Source organism: Lutra lutra, chromosome 15 (genome assembly GCF_902655055.1).
Source record: "Lutra lutra chromosome 15, mLutLut1.2, whole genome shotgun sequence".
Classification (NCBI taxonomy): Eukaryota; Metazoa; Chordata; class Mammalia; order Carnivora; family Mustelidae; genus Lutra; species Lutra lutra.
Genome location: NC_062292.1, coordinates 33,297,699 through 33,316,416, shown reverse-complemented (window position 1 = coordinate 33,316,416; position 18,718 = coordinate 33,297,699). Strand labels below are relative to the sequence as shown.

Genomic DNA, 18,718 nt, shown 5'->3' with positions numbered 1-18,718 from the left:
GTTACATTCCTCCTATCACACGTCCTTCTCAATGGGCTGCAGGTTTAAAAGAAATTCAGTTTTATTTACATTTCCTTCTGTCTCAGCCTCCCTCAATTTTATGGAGGAGAGGGTGATGTTAGGACTTCAGGAAACTGAGCTCTGTGTCTCTGGAAGTTAGGCTGTTGATAAGCTTCTTCCATGTAAATCACTAGGACATTTGTAAACTGAGGGAGACCCATGTCTTGCATGATTGTGATCTAAGTTAACTATTTGCTCTTTAGGGCAGCCAGGAGTGCCGGAGGAATGTCTCGTATATCCCATGGGGCAGGGGGTGTTGTGGGCTGCCCTCAGCTTGCCTTCTGCTCCCTCATCGGATAGCATTGCAGGAGATGCAGGTCCACCCCTTTTTTTCCCCTTTGATGGTTTATTTTAATTGAGGCCCAAGTGACCTCTGGCCAGTGCCCTCCAAAACCCTGGTAGAGCCTTGTCCTTCTGCAGCTGGTGGCCCGTGTGTGGGGGCTGTTTTCCTCTTCTCTATACCTTACAGACTTTATAAATGTTCCTTTTTCTGTTTTGATTTTTGGTATATTTGTAACTGCACATGTGGAAGAATGAAGCGGGGCAGAAGGAAAACTGAGGGTGCCCTGGGCATACCCAACTTTTTCATCTCCTGTCCCCCTTATGACTCTGGCACCTGTATTGAGCCTGACAATGGCCACATCCATTTGGTCTCCTTTGCCTCTCACCTGTTCTTGCTAGTTCGTGTTTGCTTCCTGTAGATTAATGTCTCTCTAGCTTTTTTTTTCCTTTATTGTTCCCCTTCCCCTCTGAGCCTTTTTATTTTTTAATTTTATTTATTATTATTTTTAAAAGATTTTTATTTATTTCAGAGAGAGAGAGAGTGTGTGTGTGTGTGTGTGTGTGTGTGTGTACAAGAAGGGGGAGGGCCACAGGGAGAATCAGACACCCGGCTGAGCAGAGAGCCTGATGTGGGGTTACATCCTGAGACTCCAGGATCATGACCTGAGCCAAAGGCTGATGCTTAACTGGCTGAGCCACTCAGGGGCCCCCACCCCCACCTTTTTCCCAATTGTGACTTCTTACTGTGAAATTTTAATACCACAGATACACTGTTTATGTAGTATATGCATGCCTGTGCTTTATGCATAAAGAGTGAGGTTTTCTTGCCTCCAAGAAGCAGCCCTCCCTGCAGGTGACCTGGCCCGGTGGAGAATGCTAGATGTGGATTGACTTTCCAGAGGCTCTCCACCGGATGCGCCTCCTTTCCAAACTCCCTCCATTTTCAGCTGCTGTTTCGCATGTACCAGCATCAGAAATATACCTGGTTTAGGATCTAGATGTTTCTCCACTTAATTTGCTTGTAACTTTGAGTTAGGCTCTTTTTATCTTAGGCAGTATTCTGAATACTTAAGAGCACTTAAGTGAATCCCACTTTGCCACCTTCAAGCTACGGGGTCTTATAAGCCAGTTAGTTAGTATCGTTGAGCCCATTCCTCATTTGTGCCATAGGGAAGGTACTGCCTGCTTCTCAGGGTAGTAGTGAGGGTCTGATGTTTTTCAGGGTTATGCTTGTATGGGATGAAAACCAAGGGCTGCTGTGGGCTGCTGACATTTGCTGTGTGCCATGACTGTGGTCTGTGTGTTTGCTTCTGGGAGCAGTCACCGCTACCGTGCTCAAGAAAGGAGGCCACTGTCTTGAGATTCTGAAACCCTGAGGGTAGAGGCTGTCTGTCCAGCCATACCTACACACCTCCCCTGCCTGTCTTTCTCTGACCCTCTCTCAAACTTGTGTTGGGTTGTGGGGATGGGGGGGGGGAGGACTGAGACACAGACCCTTCCCCTGAGAAAGTTGGGTGAGCACACAGAGGAAGCCAAATACTGATCTTGATTCTGGACCTGCTGCTGTGGCGGGCTGGGTGCCTGGGAGGAGGCGGCGGCCACATCTGCCTGGGGATGTCAGGGAAGGCTTCCCAGGATGTGCCTTTGAGCTGCGGTCTGAAGGAATGCCGGTGTTTGCTTCTTTAGCTTCCTGCATCTCCGTGCCAGGCCTGGGTGGGCAGGTGGACTCTGTAGCCGTAGAGCACATCCTATGCAACGTCAGGGGGGAGCACTGAGTCATCGGTGTGTGTCTCTCCCTTGCCCTCATCTCAGCTGCAGGCTTGATTTGTGTGACAGCTGGTGGGAGGGGTTCTGCCTGTGGCTGGGGCACAGGGCTTTCTCTGAGTCTGCTTGGCCCTGATAGGTAAGTATGAGCCACAACTTTGACCCCATTAGCTTTGTGCTTTCACCACCTGGACTAAGTGTCCCAGATGGTGGGTGTTTATGGGACTTAATCAAAGTGGACGATTTGGGCTGCAGCTGTCTTTTATTTCCCCATTCCTGGAGGGGTCAGGAGGTGTGGACAGACAGCCCTTGTAGGGAAAGCATGTTAGCATCTGAGCTAGTTTTGCTGTTCCAGTCCTTAAGCCCTGAATGAGGCTTCCCATCTCCATCTACTATCTAATCTCTCTTCCTTTGGGGGTCGCACCTCCTCCCAGAGAGAGGCAGGTTATATCCAAAAGTGTGATTGCATTGCTCTTCTCGCTTTTCTTCCCACCATGATAAGTAATAAAACTTTCCACTGAGCTTCTTGGCCAAGGTGAAATGCCTTTTCTCTGGGTAGGGCTCTCTCTCTGGGTTTTGGCGAGACTGCGTCAGAGGCCGGTGCCTTGGGAGGGGAGGCTGAGTAAGGCCCAGAGCTTTGGCTGCAGGCTTGTTATGATTGGATTATGTGCTGGGTGGATCAGACCATTGCCTCCCTTCTTGAACACCCCTGTGGCCTTGCCACCACCTGAGACATTGTGTTCTCTGCCCTCGGAACTAAAAATACCCCTGTGTGCACCTTTTGAGGAGGCTGGCCTGGTGTGGGGGCTGTGGGTGACTCTGTTGCTAACCCCAGAGCTGAGTCTTCAGTGTACCTCTGACTGGCAGAACCCACATCATTAGCATGGGGCCCTGACCAGCTGAGCTCATCAGCCACAGGACTGCAAAGTGTGGTCCCGTGGCACTGGCTGAAATGAGTAAACTAACCTCTGGAAGGCTGTGGTGAGCAGTGTTCCTGCCAGCATCTTATTGAAACCACACACCTAATAGGAATCTCATGTGCTAACCAAACTCTTTTGCTCCCTCAGTGCGTATCTAAGAAGGACTGAAATCTGCTTTGTGAAGGCCTACTGGCCTTTGCCCCCAGGAAAGGCAGGCTAGAATGTGGTTGTTTTGACTCTGGGATGGTTTTGGTTTTTCTCTTTGGGGAGATATATACATATAAATATATATATATTTAATAGCAGCTGCAATTGATTATATAGTATATAATAAATTATGCCATGTACAAGGATTATTGATTGACTCTTTTTATTTATTTCTCAAACAATGCCCCCACTGAGTGGTTTCTGGGCAGCCGTACAAAAATAGTTCATAGACTGCAAAGTCTGGTAACGTTGCCAACAGGAGTCCTCACCAAGGCTTTACCCTTTCACCCTTCCCTCTGGAGGTGAGCTAACAAGGGAGCCACACCCTCCCGTCACTCAGTGCCCGCAGCTCAGAGCAAGCTGATGGGAGAGAAGGATGGCGGGGTTGCGGGCATTTCCAGCCGGCTCTTCCTGGGGCTAGGTCCTTACTCCCAATGAAGAAGATCTGAAGAACAGAAGGGTGAAGTTTCCTGCAGGGGTGCTGAGTTCAGCCTTGGAAACACACCAGCTCAATCCGTTAGTCTCCTTGAACCCATCCATTGGGTGAGAAGCAGTGGGTTCTACCACAGATGTCCACCTTCATGGCTTGAGGCCCGTGCCTTGACCATGCTAAACTCTCTGAGCTTTCACAACACAAGTCAAGTTGTAAGAGACCCCTGTGAGTGGAAAGCAGGCAGTAGGCAGCGAGATGTGAAATGACTCCATCTGCACTGGCAAAGCAGCCTTCGTTCATGAGGGGGTGAGTGGTACAAGTACACACCTTTGAAAACAGCAGCTTTTCATGTTCGTCGACTAAAAAGCCCCAAGTGTTGGTGCTAACTTCTTGTCACCCGTTAGTCATAACTACCAGGTTAAGCCCAAAGACTTGGGGAAGCGTATCCATCCCCCTATATCTACCCACTCAACATTTGTTCACTTACCCAGTATTTATGGGACACTCGCTGTATGCTCGGGGCCATGTTAGACTCTGGGCCTACGTTATTGTAATTTGAACAAGACAGGATGTTAGCCTGCGGAGGGGGACTGTCAAGCAGAGGGTCCGTTCGGTGTTGACATGGGGAGCAGCGGGCAGGTGGCCATCCTTCAGTCTGGGGCAGGAAGCACTGCGTCCCATTAGGAAGGCTGCTGTATTCACTCTTCAGCTGAATCTGAATAACCACAAAAATATAGTTTCTTTCTTACTGTTTGTTAAACTTTTAAAAGTTTCTTCTCTTCTCTCACCTGCCTTTTCATCTTCTTTTAGAAACAGAAGAGCCGGGATGCCTGGGTGGCTCAGTTGGTTAAGCAGCTGCCTTCGGCTCAGGTCATGATCCCGGCGTCCTGGGATCGAGTCCCGCATCGGGCTCCTTGCTCATCGGGGAGCCTGCTTCTCCCTCTGCCTCTGCCTTCCATTCTGTCTGCCTGTGCTTGCTCTCTCTCCCTCTCTCTCTCTGACGGATAAATAAATAAAATCTTTAAAAAAAAAAAAAAATAGAAACAGAAGAGCCTGGAGTGAGGCAAGTGAAGGGGGTCAGGACAGTCCTGGGCCTTGGCAGAGTTCACCCAGCCTGTCTTATTCTCAAGCTTTGGGTGGCTTACACTTTGATACCCTTTACTTTATTATTTTTAAAGATTTATTTATTTTAGAGTGCAGGAGTTTGGGGCGGGGGAGAGAGTGAGAGGGGCAGAGAGAAGAGAGAGAGAGAAGCAGAAACAGACTCTGCACTGAGCCCAAAGCCCAATGTGGGGGCTCAATTTCATGACCCTGAGATCACGACAAGCACTTTTGGAATAGAAATAGGTGGAACAGGGCTGTTTTAGGCCTTTGCACATGAAAATGGCCTTTGAGCCCTCCCCCTCCTCTTCCTCCTCAGAGAAGTAGGCCATCCATGGGGCTGCTTGCTGGTGGGCAATGTTCCTCTTCTATTTCCAGCTGATTCTGCCAGTTTCAGATGCATGTGGAGGGTTAGTGGTTGGAGGAGGTGTGTCCTAAGGGCTGTGCTGATAGCGGGGACTGTCCTTCTCTGATGCCAGTCAGAGAACAAGGCATGGATGATCATTCTGTCAGGAGTTTAGTGGGGTTCTTATTTATATAACTTTAAAAAAAAATTGGTGATCGTTTTTGCCTATTTTACATCTTTTCCTTTATATCACCTGTCTGCCGTGGATGTGTGTGGTAGAGCTGCCTCTCCCTGCCTGGGAGAAGGAGTAGGTGATACGAGGGATAGTGGAGAGTGTGCAGGTAACATGAGAGCCTTGTGTACGCCATCTTGGAACAGTACCAAGTGTTGTCTGCCTGTCCTTTTGAGCAGGAGGAAGGCCATGAGGGATGAGAATTGGGACAGAGTTGTGTGCCTCTAAGGTAGCTTTGGTGAGCACAGTTAAATTCATCAGAGAATCTTGTTCCGCTTTTTCCATATTGAAGCCCCTTAGTCTGTGGTTAAGTCTCCAAATGAAAGCTGAACACATAGGCTTCTTCCACATGGATCAAATCATGCTCAATAAAAATGTGGCTGTGTGTATGTGTGTAGCCCATGGAAAAGGATCTCTGGTGGTCAATCCTCTAGATCCTGTTGGAAACCCCCCCCCATTATTTTTTTCCTCCCCATTTGTTAAAATCAGTAAAATGGTCTTTGGCAACCTTGTTTCTTATAATTGGACTCTGCCCAGAGATGAGTGTTTTGGGGAAAATTTGAAGCAAATTTATGTGACTGTTTTCTGTGGGCAGTAGGTTGGAAAAATAGTAAAACAGAACTGCAGATCTCTCTGATTTTCTTGGAACTTAAAAGTGGCTGACCTAGTCGCTCATCTAAAATGTTCTCTCTTGGGCTGGAGTGTAGGTTTGGGAAAGAATTGTATTTAGAAAATATTTTGGAAGAGTTAGCATCTAAAGATGGGATTTACAGCTCCTGGTCCACATCTGTCTTTGCCTTAAAGAATTCTTGTTTTCACAAGAAGACCTCAATTCAAGCATTCCCCACTCTTTAACTCGGTGTATTCCTGGAAACATATATATATATATATATATGTATATGTATATGTATATATATATATATATATATTTAAAGATTTTATTTATTTGACAGAGATCACAAGCAGGCAGAGAGGCAGGCAGAGAGAGAGAGGAAGGGAAGCAGGCTCCCTGCTGAGCAGAGAGCCCGATATGGGGCTCGATCCCAGGACCCTGGGATCGTGACCTGAGCCGAAGGCAGAGGCCCCAACCCACTGAGCCACCCAGGCACCCCCTGGAAATATTTTTAAGTGCACACCGAAAAGACTCCTCGTATTTCCCCATAGGAATAATAACTAGAATTTGTAATGTCCTTCCTATGTATGCAGATACTGTTATAAGGATTTTACGTGCATTAACGATCCTCACAGCAAGCTCATGAAATAGATACTGTTATCCTAATTTGACATATGAAAAAACTGAGGCACAGGGGGATTAAGTAACTTGCCTGGGGGCCACACAGCTAGTTAATGGGGACACCAGGATTTATTTTAGGCAGTTAGACTTCAAAGCTTGAATAATTAAACCACTATAATATGTGGTTAATATGTATCTATAAACAATATTAAAACATTATTGTGGCTTTTAAGTAAAGATTTACCATCCAGATATGACCAAGAATATATCATAAGAGCAAAGACATGTTTAATTATTTATTCAATGTCAATAATTACAAAACTTGATAATTGGGGAGAAAAATATTCTGATTCTGCTAAAATGGGAATGAACTTGTCCATCAGATTGATTATGCAAAGGCCTCAATATTGTATAAAGCAGGTAAGATACACTTTTTCTGTGACATCAGTTTGATTGTGAATGATATGCTAGTAAAAATGTACCAAAATATTTTCATTTAAATCTCTGGTTTAGAGTTTAGAAAGCCGTTTGTGAATTTGAATGGCCCAGATATCTCAGTGAGACTCCCGAGAAAACGTGCACCAGCATTTTCTTTTACCTTCACTTCTGCAGGATAGTGTATGTAGGGGCTAGTGTTCCAGATTAGTAGTTTTTCTACCGGTTTCTTTGCTTCCATAGGTCTGCTGAAAAGTCAGTCAAGTATCTTGTTGGGGGAATCCAGTGGTCTGGGTGGCTTTGGCTGAAGGCCCGAAAGTGGTTCCTTCTTTCTGGGTGGATCTGGTGGAGTTCTGGGGTTTATGTGGAAGGTCCCTCTGAATCCTGTTTGTCTGTGTTGCACTAAATCCCCGGGACGGTGAGAATAGTTTCGTTAATGGATCACTAAGTATTATGCTCTTATATGTAAAACCTTTAATAGCAATACCCATATAGCTCATTCTTTTGTCTTTTCCTCCCTGGCCCTCTCCTTCCTTCTCTCTCCCTGGATCCCTCCCTGTCTGCAGCACAGACCTTGGATCCTGGGGGCTTATGGAATATGGGCCTCCTGGTGTGTGCTGGGGGCCCATGGCACGGCCATTATTTTTGTCCACACCCTCATCTCCTTCTGTGTAGCCCAGTTCCGGTCGCTGGTCCTCACATGGCTCTGTTCTCTCCTCCTGCTCTCCACACTGAGGCTGCAAGATGTGGAGGAAGTTAAGGTAAGTGTCGCCGTTTTACCCTTGGAATGAGATGCTGTCTTTGGCAGAGCTTTCATTAGGGAGATGCCTTGTTTTTAGCCAAGAGTCAATTGACGAAGCATGGTGGGGGTCCCCCTAGTGGCCATGTGGGGTTGGTACATGTGAGTCCTGGTGTGTTGCATTCTGCAGTCTTGGCTTTTGGATCTATGTCCTAGCCATCTAAGGCTGCCCAGGGTGATCCTTGTACTTTTCCCAGTTTAATAGGCATGGGTGGTGCCAGATGTTGCAGGAACAGAGGGTAAGGAGCAGTGGGAAAAGAAAACAATAGTCTTCTCTGCATTTAACAAAAAATCATCTGTAGAGTGCTCTACAATTTATAGGAAAATTTCACATTCCTTATCTCATCCAATGCCCATGATGGCCCCTGAGACAGATAAGGCAGGTGTTTTCCTGGCCCAGAAAAATCTTAGGAAGTTTTGATATTCTTTCTTTAGTCATCATGGAACTGAAATTCTGCAGTGTCTTTATTTTAGTTCACTTGTACATTCGCTCATGCATTGATTCAAGTGACAGCACTTGGCAAGGTCATGGGAAAGAACATGATGGGAAAGCTGAGCCAGTGGAGGACCTGGTTCCTCTGCTCTTCGAGTGACTGTCTTTCTACTTGTGAGACCTGAGTCTCAATTACATCATTTCGAAAATGGAAGTAATAGGTGCTCTGTGTTCCTCACAGAGTTGTTCTGAAGCTCTAATAAGATGATATCTGTTAAGTGATTTTGTAAAAGTGGTAGGCTTTTGAAAATTCAGTTTTTTCTGTTATATTATCTTAGTTTTTCTTCACTCTCACCAACAGATTGGGGCTAACACTTTAAGCACATATGTTAAAATCTGGGCTTAAGAGAGAAAGTAGGGTAAAAGCTTCAATGGTTTGTTTGGGGATAGTTAGTATCAGTTGTGGGTGTTGGTGGTGAATGAATAGTCCATTTATTGTGCAGACTAGAGATTTGAGAAATACTGCCCGAGGGGAACAAATGACCAGAAACTTGTTGCTTTGGGTTTTCATGCTTTTGCACACATCGTTCTCTCAGTCTTTCTTGGTGGCTGCTACAGTCCCGGGCATGGAATAGAAACTCTTCAGTGCTTAGTTTTTCTGTGGAAAGCCCTAAAAGTGTCCCCATGTATCACATTCACCGTTCCTCCCTTTGTCCCAGTTTTCTATCTTGTATTCCCATAAATTGTTCTTCTCATTAAAAAAGCAATACATAAGTATTATGGAAAATATAGAAGCATGATGATTATAAAATGAACCATAATTTTATTCCTGGTTATACTGTTTAGATTTTACCACATACATCTTTAGTACATGCTTGTTATTTCTTTTTTCATGTTGCATTGTGTACTTCCATGTCTATCTCCTGTACGAGAATTTAGATACGTGGTGGGCAGGAACTGTTTTTCTTTTCTTTTTCTTCTTTTTTTTTGATAATTTAAAAAAATTTTAAAATACATATAATGTATTATTAGCCCCAGGGTACAGGTCTTCGAATCGCCAGGTTTACACACTTCACAGCACTCACCATAGCACATACCCTCCCCAATGTCTATAACCCTACCACCGTCTCCCTACCCCCCTGCCCCTGGCAACCCTCAGTTTGTTTTGTGAGATTAAGAGTCTCTTATGGTTTGTCTCCCTCCCGATCCCATCTTGTTTCATTTGTTCTTTTCCTACTCCCAAAGCCCCCATGTTGCATATCCACTTCCTCATATTAGGGAGATCATATGATAGTTGTCTTTATCCGATTGACTTATTTTTTTTTTTTTTTTTTTTTAAAGATTTTATTTATTTATTTGACAGAGAGATCACAAGCAGGCAGAGAGGCAGGCAGAGAAAGAGGAGGAAGCAGGCTCCCTGCTGAGCAGAGAGCCCGATGCGGGGCTCGATCCCAGGACTCTGAGATCATGACCTGAGCCGAAGGCAGAGGCTTAACCCACTGAGCCACCCAGGCGCCCCTCCGATTGACTTATTTTGCTAAGCATGATACCCTCTAGTTCCAAGGGACTGTTTTTCTTGACCGTGTTTCTAAATCTTCTTTGGCAAATAGTCCTCACCTACATGTGGAGCCAAATGAATAATAGAAGAACAAAAGGAAAAATACGTTGAAGGCAGGAATCCCGTATGACATTCGTAAGCTTCTGTCTGCCTTCTGAATTGCTGGAAGAACTGTCAAAGTCCCCACTGGCTGTATTCACCTGCATGTCAAGATGAATCCGAGAGCTGTGTCTCTGGGAGAACTTTCATTGTAGTGCATCAGGCCTAATGCTACATGGATGGATGGTAGTAGAGACACTCCGCCACCCAGTGCTCATTAACTCCTTGCTCCAATCACCAGGGAAATTTACCTGCTGCCTCTTTACGGGACAGCTGGTCTACCTGTGGAACTGATCTTCTTCCCAGGGGCCTAGATGCTGTCCTTCTTTGACGCTCAAGGGCTGTTCTCTTTTGGGACTTTGCAGAGAGGCTGGTACCAAACAGAAAACGAGTACTACTTGCTGCAGTTCACGCTGACCGTGCGCTGTCTGTATTACACCAGCTTCAGCCTGGAGCTCTGTTGGCAGGAGGTGCCCTGTGGGAGCAGCTTCTACTCCTTTCCCTGGCTGGTGGCCTATGTCTTCTACTACCCTGTCTTCCACAACGGGCCCATCCTCAGCTTCCCGGAGTTCATCGCCAAGGTAGGGCCCCCTGGGGACTGGGCTGATATTCTATAGATCAAACCTCTGTCCTTATTTGTCATGGCCATCCAGGAGACACCTGAGAGTGTTGGTGGTATAGTGGTGAGCATAGCTGCCTTCCAGGAGACACCTGAGGCTCTGCATTCTGGGGGGGTCCCACAGATTGAAAACACGTGATTGTTGTGACTGCTTACATAGTAAATGAAATACTTAGGGGGAGTATGTATTTGAAATGAAGGTCGACCTGTCTCTTGGGCCTGTTGGGTCAAGGAACCCTCCCCCCCACCCCCGACTCTTCAGTGGTCTCTGGCAACCAGGATTAGTAACTGGGCACAGCACGGAACTTAAGAGTGGATATCCACTGCTGGGAGGTCCCAGGGAAAGAAAAAATTGGATTCTGATGGTATTACTTGGAAAAGTAGAAAGGGAAACTGTCTAAGCTGTTGGTTGGCAAATACCATGTTGTCTTTTATTGTCACAAACTGCTAATGAAATAACTCTGTCGTTGCCTGGGAACTGCTCAGGGTGACTAGGTAAGACAGCAGAGTGGAGTTAGAGTTGGACACTAGTGGTGTGTTTTGGGCTCACAGTGCCTGTTTCTGCCCAGGACCCAGCTTTCCTGCAGCCTTGTCTGAACCTCCTGTCAAGCTGCCTTCGTCATTCCCACCTCCTTCTCCCTCCTACTTAGAATTTTCCTTCTCATGCTGCAGCCAGCCTAATGGAACATGTTTAGGAAGTCAATTAAGGTTTAGTAATCGATCATACCTAAAAGCTATGTTTCTTGAGGGACAGTTCTACCTCCCACCAGAAAAACAAAACAGTCTCGATGGAGGTGGGAATAACAATGCAGGTGCACACACGTATGTGCGCACACAGCACAGCCTTTGTGCACATAGAACATAGCACATGCCTGTGCACAGTGCACACATGTACACACATGCACAAACGCACACACACATACATACACACGCCTGGGATGAGTTCCAAGTGCAGGGCCAACAGTACTGATACGTATTTCCAAAGCGCAATGTGGAAGATGCCCCCTGGAAAAGTAACAGGGTTCTTAGAAATCCCATGCTCTGTCTTAAAAATCCCACACAGGTTTTCATTATACTCAAAAGTGTATTTCATTATACATTTTTATATTGTGTATTTATCTATACATTATACACTTGTATATTTCATATACACATTATAACAATAATGTGCAGTTTAAGAATTGCCAATTAAATTATTTAACTCTTTTATCCTCCATAAATCTTGAAGTGAAATCGATATTCTAGGAAGATATGTGTTTAGCATATGGTTTCTCATACCTCGGTTTGGGTTACATATGATCATTCTTCTGTCCTGAAGTAACTTGCAGTTTATGTTTGAAAATTATGTTTAAAATTATTGTGTGAAAGACAGGTGGTTAGCCATGGCAGCTGATGTTCTCACAGTGTGGCCTTAGGAGCAGCAGCAGCAGGATCATCTGGGAACTTGTTAGAAACACAAATTCTTGGGCCCCCACCTCAGATCTGGTTCAGACACTCTGGGGTGGGGCCCAGCAATTGATTTTAATAGGCCTTCCAGGTGATTCTGCTGCCAGCTCAAGGTTGAGAACCACAGTTCTGAGTTCCCCGGCAGAGTCGGGGGTGGAGGCTGGGGGTGACCAGGTTCTTCCTGTAGGGACTCAGGTGTGGAGACGCTGGTTGCAGCTGTATCTTACCCCTCTCTTTTTCACTCCTTTCAAAATGGGAGCACTTGCGAAAAGCAGAGAACTCACAAGGCAAATTGGAACCTTTCTCTGTGGTCTGGTAGGATTCATCGGAAAGTCAGTCTAGAAAAGGCAAAATGTTTAGTACACTGCAGGGCAAATAAAGACAGCCGTTAGGGTTCTGCAGGTATAGACAGTCCTAATGGGGCACTGACCCCCTGTGAGAAAAATGGGTCTTGAAGGGGAGCGATTAGCTAAGAAGATAAGCTGGTAGTGAAAGAATTACTTCTTGGAGGCCACGAAGGAAGAGGCTGCTAGGAGGGGAAGCCAACTGGAAGAACTTGTAAGCACATTTGCTCTGAACGAGTGTGTGAGTGAATGAATGAATGTAACATGAAGTGAAAATACTGACATTCACAGTTCTTAGGTTGTCAGATCAAGGGAGAGCCCCAGAATGAGACTCTGCCACCAGGGGGCAGCAGAGCCCCACCATGGAAACCAACCAGAAGGCCAAACTGGTTGATAACAGTATTAGGCACACTGTGGGGAAAATGTGTCTTTCACTCAAGTTTTTTAGTATGTAAATAGCATCCACAAGATGAGGGAAGCAGAGAAGAGGTGTCCTCTGTGAAGTAAGGCATGTGAAATTTGCACGTTGATCATGAACAGGTATGAATTTGCCTGTTAAAATGTCACAGTGCCTTAGCTTGAAGGCCATCTTAGACAGCATTTGGAGTTTGAGGAACACGTGCCCCGTTTTTTGTTTTTGTTTTTTTTGTTTTAATATTTATTTATTTGACAGACAGAGATCACAAGTAGGCAGAGAGGCAGGCAGAGAGAGGAGGAAGCAGGCTCCTCGGTGAGCAGAGAGCCCGATATGGGGCTCCATCCCAGGACCCTGGGATCATGACCTGAGCTGAAGGCAGAGGTTTTAACCCACTGAGCCACCCAGGCACCCTGCCCCATTTATTTTTCTCCCGTGGTCTGTGGAACTCAGAAACTCTGGTCCCGTGGTCTGTGGAACTCAGCTAGGACTGAGGCTAGAGGACAGGCTGGCTGGGGGCAGGTTTAATCAGCAGAGGCACTTATATACAAGGCTTGTTTATTCGCTTAGCCTAGAGCCTGGGGCCCCCACTTCTTCCTCTGAGCAGGCTGAATTGTGCAGTGGGGGCTGGTGTCGGGGAGGATGGTGAGGCAGAGTGTGGTAGACCAGGGGGCTTCTCCTCACTGAGGGCTATGCTCCCACCCCCAGTGGACAAGCCAGTGCTCACAGTTATCTTGCCTGGTGGCTAAGGGCAAAGGCCCTGGAGCCCAACCCTGTTGTCAGGGTTTGAATTCCTGTTTTGTTCTGGCTTGAGAGCGTTTGGTGAATTACTTACCTTATTATTATTTTTTTAAATTTTATTTATTTATTTGACAGACACATCACAAGTAGGCAGAGAGGCAGGCAGAGAGAGAGGAGGAAGCAGGCTTCCTGCTGAGCAGAGAGCCCATGTGGGGCTCCATCCCAGGACCCTGAGATGATGACCTGAGCCGAAGGCAGAGGCTTTAACCCACTGAGCCAGCAAGGCGCCCCTACTTACCTTATTTATGACTCTTGTTACCTTATCAGTGAAATGGGAAGAATAATAGTACCTCCAATCACAGGATTGTTACGGGGATTAAGTGATTTCCTAAAGGTAATGTAGCTTCACATGTAAATGCTGTGAGGTGTTAATGATTACTGCTACTGTTGTTTGCCAGAAGCCGCTGGCAATTCTGGGGAAGCTGTTGGAGGTCATGAGGCTCTGACTGCTGGTTTACCCACAGGCTGAACCCAGGCAATCAGAGGCTCCTCATGCCTTCCCGTCCTTAGAGTGTGCATTCCACCTGCTGTTCCCCACTAGGAGCTATTTCAAGGACACAGACTTGAGAGAGTAAGGTGTCACTGAGAACCTCTGGACTGAATATGTGATCGAACCCAGTTAAGGCCTCTATATAAACTTTTAAGATTGGGTAGGCGGGGGTGGAGATCTTGCAGCTACTTGAGACCAGCCTCCTGTGTAAGCTCCTCTACTCATTACACCTGCCACCTACCAATCCGGAGCGCTCTGCATCTTCGTTTTCTCCTTGCCCTCCCCGTAGAGGGGCCAGTTTCTGATTTTACCCCAGGAAGCTCTCGAGGTTGTGAACTAACATAGGTGTAGGCCAGAACCAAGACCCAGAGCGTCCCGTCACATCAGTGGGCACGGCAGCACGGGATCCTGGGCAGTGGCCATTCTTGGCCTTAGAAGGGGCCAGTGTGTCAATTCTGTCTCTTCAGGAGAGAGAAGCAGGTGGTCGCTGCAGGTGCCAGGGTAGGCCCAGCCCTTGAGTGTCTAGGGTCGGTAAGAGGTGGGCAGGCAGGCCGAGCCCCAGATATGCCGCTCAGGGTTTGGGGCAGGCTCTGGCTCTGGAGACCACCTGGAATAATACAGATTGTAATTCATAATAGCCACTGGGCCCCTGCTCCGAGCCAGACTTGGTATGTGCGAACTCCTTCATCCTTATAGCCGCTGGACAAGAGAGGCACTCTTGTTACCGCCACGTCACAGATGGTGACACAGGGACAAAGACAGGCTAATTGAATGCAGATCAGGGTGGAAGGCAGCCAGCCCTACAGGAGTTAGAGGATGTGGTGTCACCTGGTGGATGTCTGGGTCTGAAGGCTCAAGCTGGCTGGGGCAGGTCCCAGTCCTGTGGCAGCTGCTTTTGGCTACGGGATCCCACCGGCTGTAGTCTGGATGCCTGGGGATGGGGAGAGGAGGGCTCACTGCAGAAGGCTTTGTTGGGAGTAGGGTAGGGTCTGTGACCATGGATTGGAGAGCTGTTCCTCCATCACAAAGGATAAGACTCCTGGCTGTGGTGCCCTTGACCCAAGTGCAGAGGTGGGAGCAGAGTTGGCACAGTTGAATCGCGGCTCCAGGGAAGACTTTGGCTGGTGCTCTTAAGCATCTGTATTATTAGTGTGTGAAAGAAAAGAACCTTTCATCTTTGAGAACTGTCATCTTTAGTCATCAGACTGTCTTTGAAAGACTTCGACATTCCTTTTTATGCAATTTGCATGAAATGAGGTTTTGAAATATAATGTGTTTTAAAATGCACTTTGCAGATGAGTTAATGTGTATTTTTTAGTGGAGGCTTAACTAAAAATTCCCACTGATGGCAGTTTCCAGTGGTCTGAAGGTTGGCACTCCCTGAGTTTGAGATCTTGCAAATGAAATGCTTGCATGCAGACAAGAGAGCATCCCTGCTCATTAGGTGAGCTGTGTATGGCATATCTTTTCTTTCTGCTGGGTCGACAAGGGACAAATGCTGAATTTTTTTTTAAAATAAAAGGGAGTCAGCTAGATTGAAGGTATAAATGGACTGAATCATATGACTCTAAAGAAAGATGAATAACCCATTTTTTAAAGTACAAGGTAATAGAATAAAAAACTGGATTGTCTTCCTTCTCCTGTATTCACTTGTATGCTTAAGGAAGACAGTTCTGTTCCTCTGAATGAGGAGGCATCCAGCATCGAAAAGGGGGCATTGCAGAGAAAAGTCCAGGCCTTCTGGTCCAGTGGTGACACATAATTATACCTTATTAAACCGGGTAGGGAAGTTTTGCCCTGGGGAGAGTAAATAAGCCATTATTGGGAAGCCAATCAGCCACAAAATGCACCTCGTGTTTTTCCTTAATTACAGACATTTGTGTCATTTTACACTGCACATTGTTTGGGGAGGCTAAGGCAGGCCTCTGAACTGAACTTGAATGGCAGTTGCCTGGAGCTAAGAGGTGATTGCGTAGACATGTTTTCCTGATTGCCTGGTGGGGCTCCCCTTCCTTCCAGCTGCTTCTCTGCTCTTGGGGCTGGGGATGCACACTCAGTGATGCTCTGAGGCCTCAGGTACAGGTCTGGTCTTCAGGGGACCTGAGCTTGGGGTGGGCTTGCGCTTGGGCTCACGTGCCTTGTGCAGATTTGCTTATTTAGAAACTGGAGATGTTCTGTTGTGTGAAGATTGTGTTCTGTCCATACTGCTCTGAGGCCATTATCCCGTTCAGCTGGGAACTTGCTTCCCTCCAGGAGTGTGGCACCAGGAAAGGGCCACCTGTGGTCTGGAATGGTTTACGTGCCTCTTCATGTCTTAGCTGAGCTGAAGGCCTTGGTGAGAACTCTTCCGGTCCCCACAGACCAATGGACACTGTGTTCATAATTGTTTCCTCATATGTTGATGGCAATGAGGTCAAAATGAATTTGCTTTAGAGAGCTGGAAGAGAATGAACAAAGAGGACCTCAGTATATAGGTAAGAAAATCAACCAGTGAGGTGGGAAGTTGAAGAGAAATAAAGATGGGTCCATTGTAAGAGAGCAAGCAGAATACTTACCCCTAGAGGACACTGGGCTGCCCAGGCGAGATCCTGAAGCTAGATACTTTTTAGAAGAGTGAAGAAGTAGAGGACCTTGCCTCATCCATAAAGAGAACCCGAGTCTTCACAGTATCTTGACATTCCATTACTTTCCCCTTATTACAATAATAACCAATTGTCAAAAGCAATCTAAAAATCTTACCAAAAAAATACAATCATTGTTGCCATTTTGGTGTGTATCTTTCCAGGCTTCCATTATTTATGCACACTAAAAAAAGTAGTTTTCATGGCTACATAATATTGAGGTGGACTCATGCATTTGACCAGCCTCCTCCTGCTGGACATTTGGGTTCTTTCCTTTTCTTCTCAATTCAGTAACAGACGTGATGGTTGGGCAGGTAGGCATCTCTGCCTGGAGGCTTTACCCATCCATTGGCCTGCAGATCCACAGCTGCAGACGTTGTGCGGTCCTGCAGAGCGTGCACACTTGTGGTGCGCATTCGAAGGAAAACCACCCTCAGGTTATGCCTGGAAGGGGATGTGCATTGGGTCGTGTAGTTCAGCTGTGATTGCAGTTGGCTGTGATTTTTGTGGGTCTGCAAAGCCCTGATGTGCCCAGTCCCCTTCCAGGAAAACCCTTCCCAGATGACCTGGGAGATCCCTCCTAACGGTTACCATTGCTTCTAACAAGGCAGCTTGGTAAGGCTGGGCAAAATACCTTCTGAAGGCCAGCTGTGGAAAGCAAACAAAAGAAATTCCTCTTGATCAATTTACATTACAAAAATATTAAGCCAAGGAGCTTTCCTTGGTGTAGCTACCCACGCAGATGGAAAAGGGAGCAAGCCATTGTGCAGGTCATTGTGATGTCACGGAGGCAGCCAGAATTTCTGAAGCTGGCATCTTGTGCTGAGAGGATGGGTTGAGAAAGTGGTAGAATGTGTGGTCAAAATGGAATAAAAATAAATCTCCTGGCATGAAGATTTCCCTCCCTCTCTGAGGGCAGCGCCTATCACCCTGGCTGCAGCGGGGACCCCTGCACCTTTGATGTTCAAGGCGTGTGGAAGCCCCCAGAGGCCTTAGGAATGGGTCTTTCCTGTTCGGGGAGCGTCTGCTGGAGCCCAGATTGTCAAAAGCTAAATCACGTCCATTTTTTCTGCCAGCAAATATTTGCGGATTCAACTTCATCATTTATGCATTGGTTTCACCTCTGCATTACAAGGCAGGCTTCTGTCTACTAAAATCTTGTCAGAGAAGGTTCCAGAACACTCATGTGCTCTCTCTTGTGTTTGCGCGTTGGTCTAGTGGTGTACGGCTGAAACTGAATTCACACACATTTTATAAGGCGCTTATGCATTTCAGCATCTGTGTGTTTTAAACTATTGTGCGTCCCTAAACAGCAGGCAGTGAGGCAAGACCCAGAACCCAGGTCCTCTGATCAGACTTGTTTTATGTTGTCCATATGTGTTGAGTGAACTCTCAGTAGTCTGTCTATGGCCATGAATAACCCAAACATCCTTCTCTCACCTTTGGTGTTTGGTTCTGAGTTGTGTCCTAATTCTGCCCTGTAGCTGGTAGTCTGGGATGCCATGAGGGAAGAATGTGAAGAAGACCCAGTAGGAGGCATATAAGCTACCGGATACTACCTACCAATTAGCCAATGCTTTTTATAGGCCAGGTGCTGTGCTTAGTACTTCATAGAAGCTACCATATTTATTTTCACTTTACATATGAGGGAATCAAGCCTCAGAGAGATGAAGTAACCTGCTCAGGATCACACAGCTGTGTGGTTTGTGCTAGAGTCTGATCCCCATTCTTACCGCAAAGTCCACATCCCTAAACTGTCACGCTGCACTGTGTGCTGAGCAGGAGACTTGTCCCACATACTGTCTCTGTTTGTGTTCATTCTGCCTTGTTTCAAAAACAATTGCGGGTAAGACGACACACCCACATCGGATTTTTCCCTTGTTCTCAGGCTCTGTCTCATTCTCCTGTGACCCCCTCCTGACTTGGCCCTACTTTCGCCATTTTTCCAATGTGGGTGGGTGATGGATGAAGACAGGGTGACACCTGAGCCCAAAGAGACTCCAAGGTCCTGAGGGAGAGTATGTCAGGTACTGTCCTCCATGCTGGTGTTTGCAGAGCTGTTGCTGGGGTGAAGGGCTG

At 46.6% G+C, this 18,718-nt stretch overlaps 1 protein-coding gene across 3 annotated transcripts in view; it reads left to right on the top strand.

The window, feature by feature from the left end:
• Positions 1–18,718, top strand: part of HHAT (hedgehog acyltransferase) — a 332,511-nt gene that overhangs the window by 55,296 nt on the left and 258,497 nt on the right. For all 3 annotated transcript variants that reach the window (XM_047705012.1, XM_047705011.1, XM_047705010.1), the window contains exons 5-6: positions 7,581–7,775; positions 10,269–10,484. In XM_047705012.1, the coding sequence (XP_047560968.1) occupies positions 7,581–7,775; positions 10,269–10,484 (411 nt within the window). The remainder of the gene's footprint in view (positions 1–7,580; positions 7,776–10,268; positions 10,485–18,718) is intronic.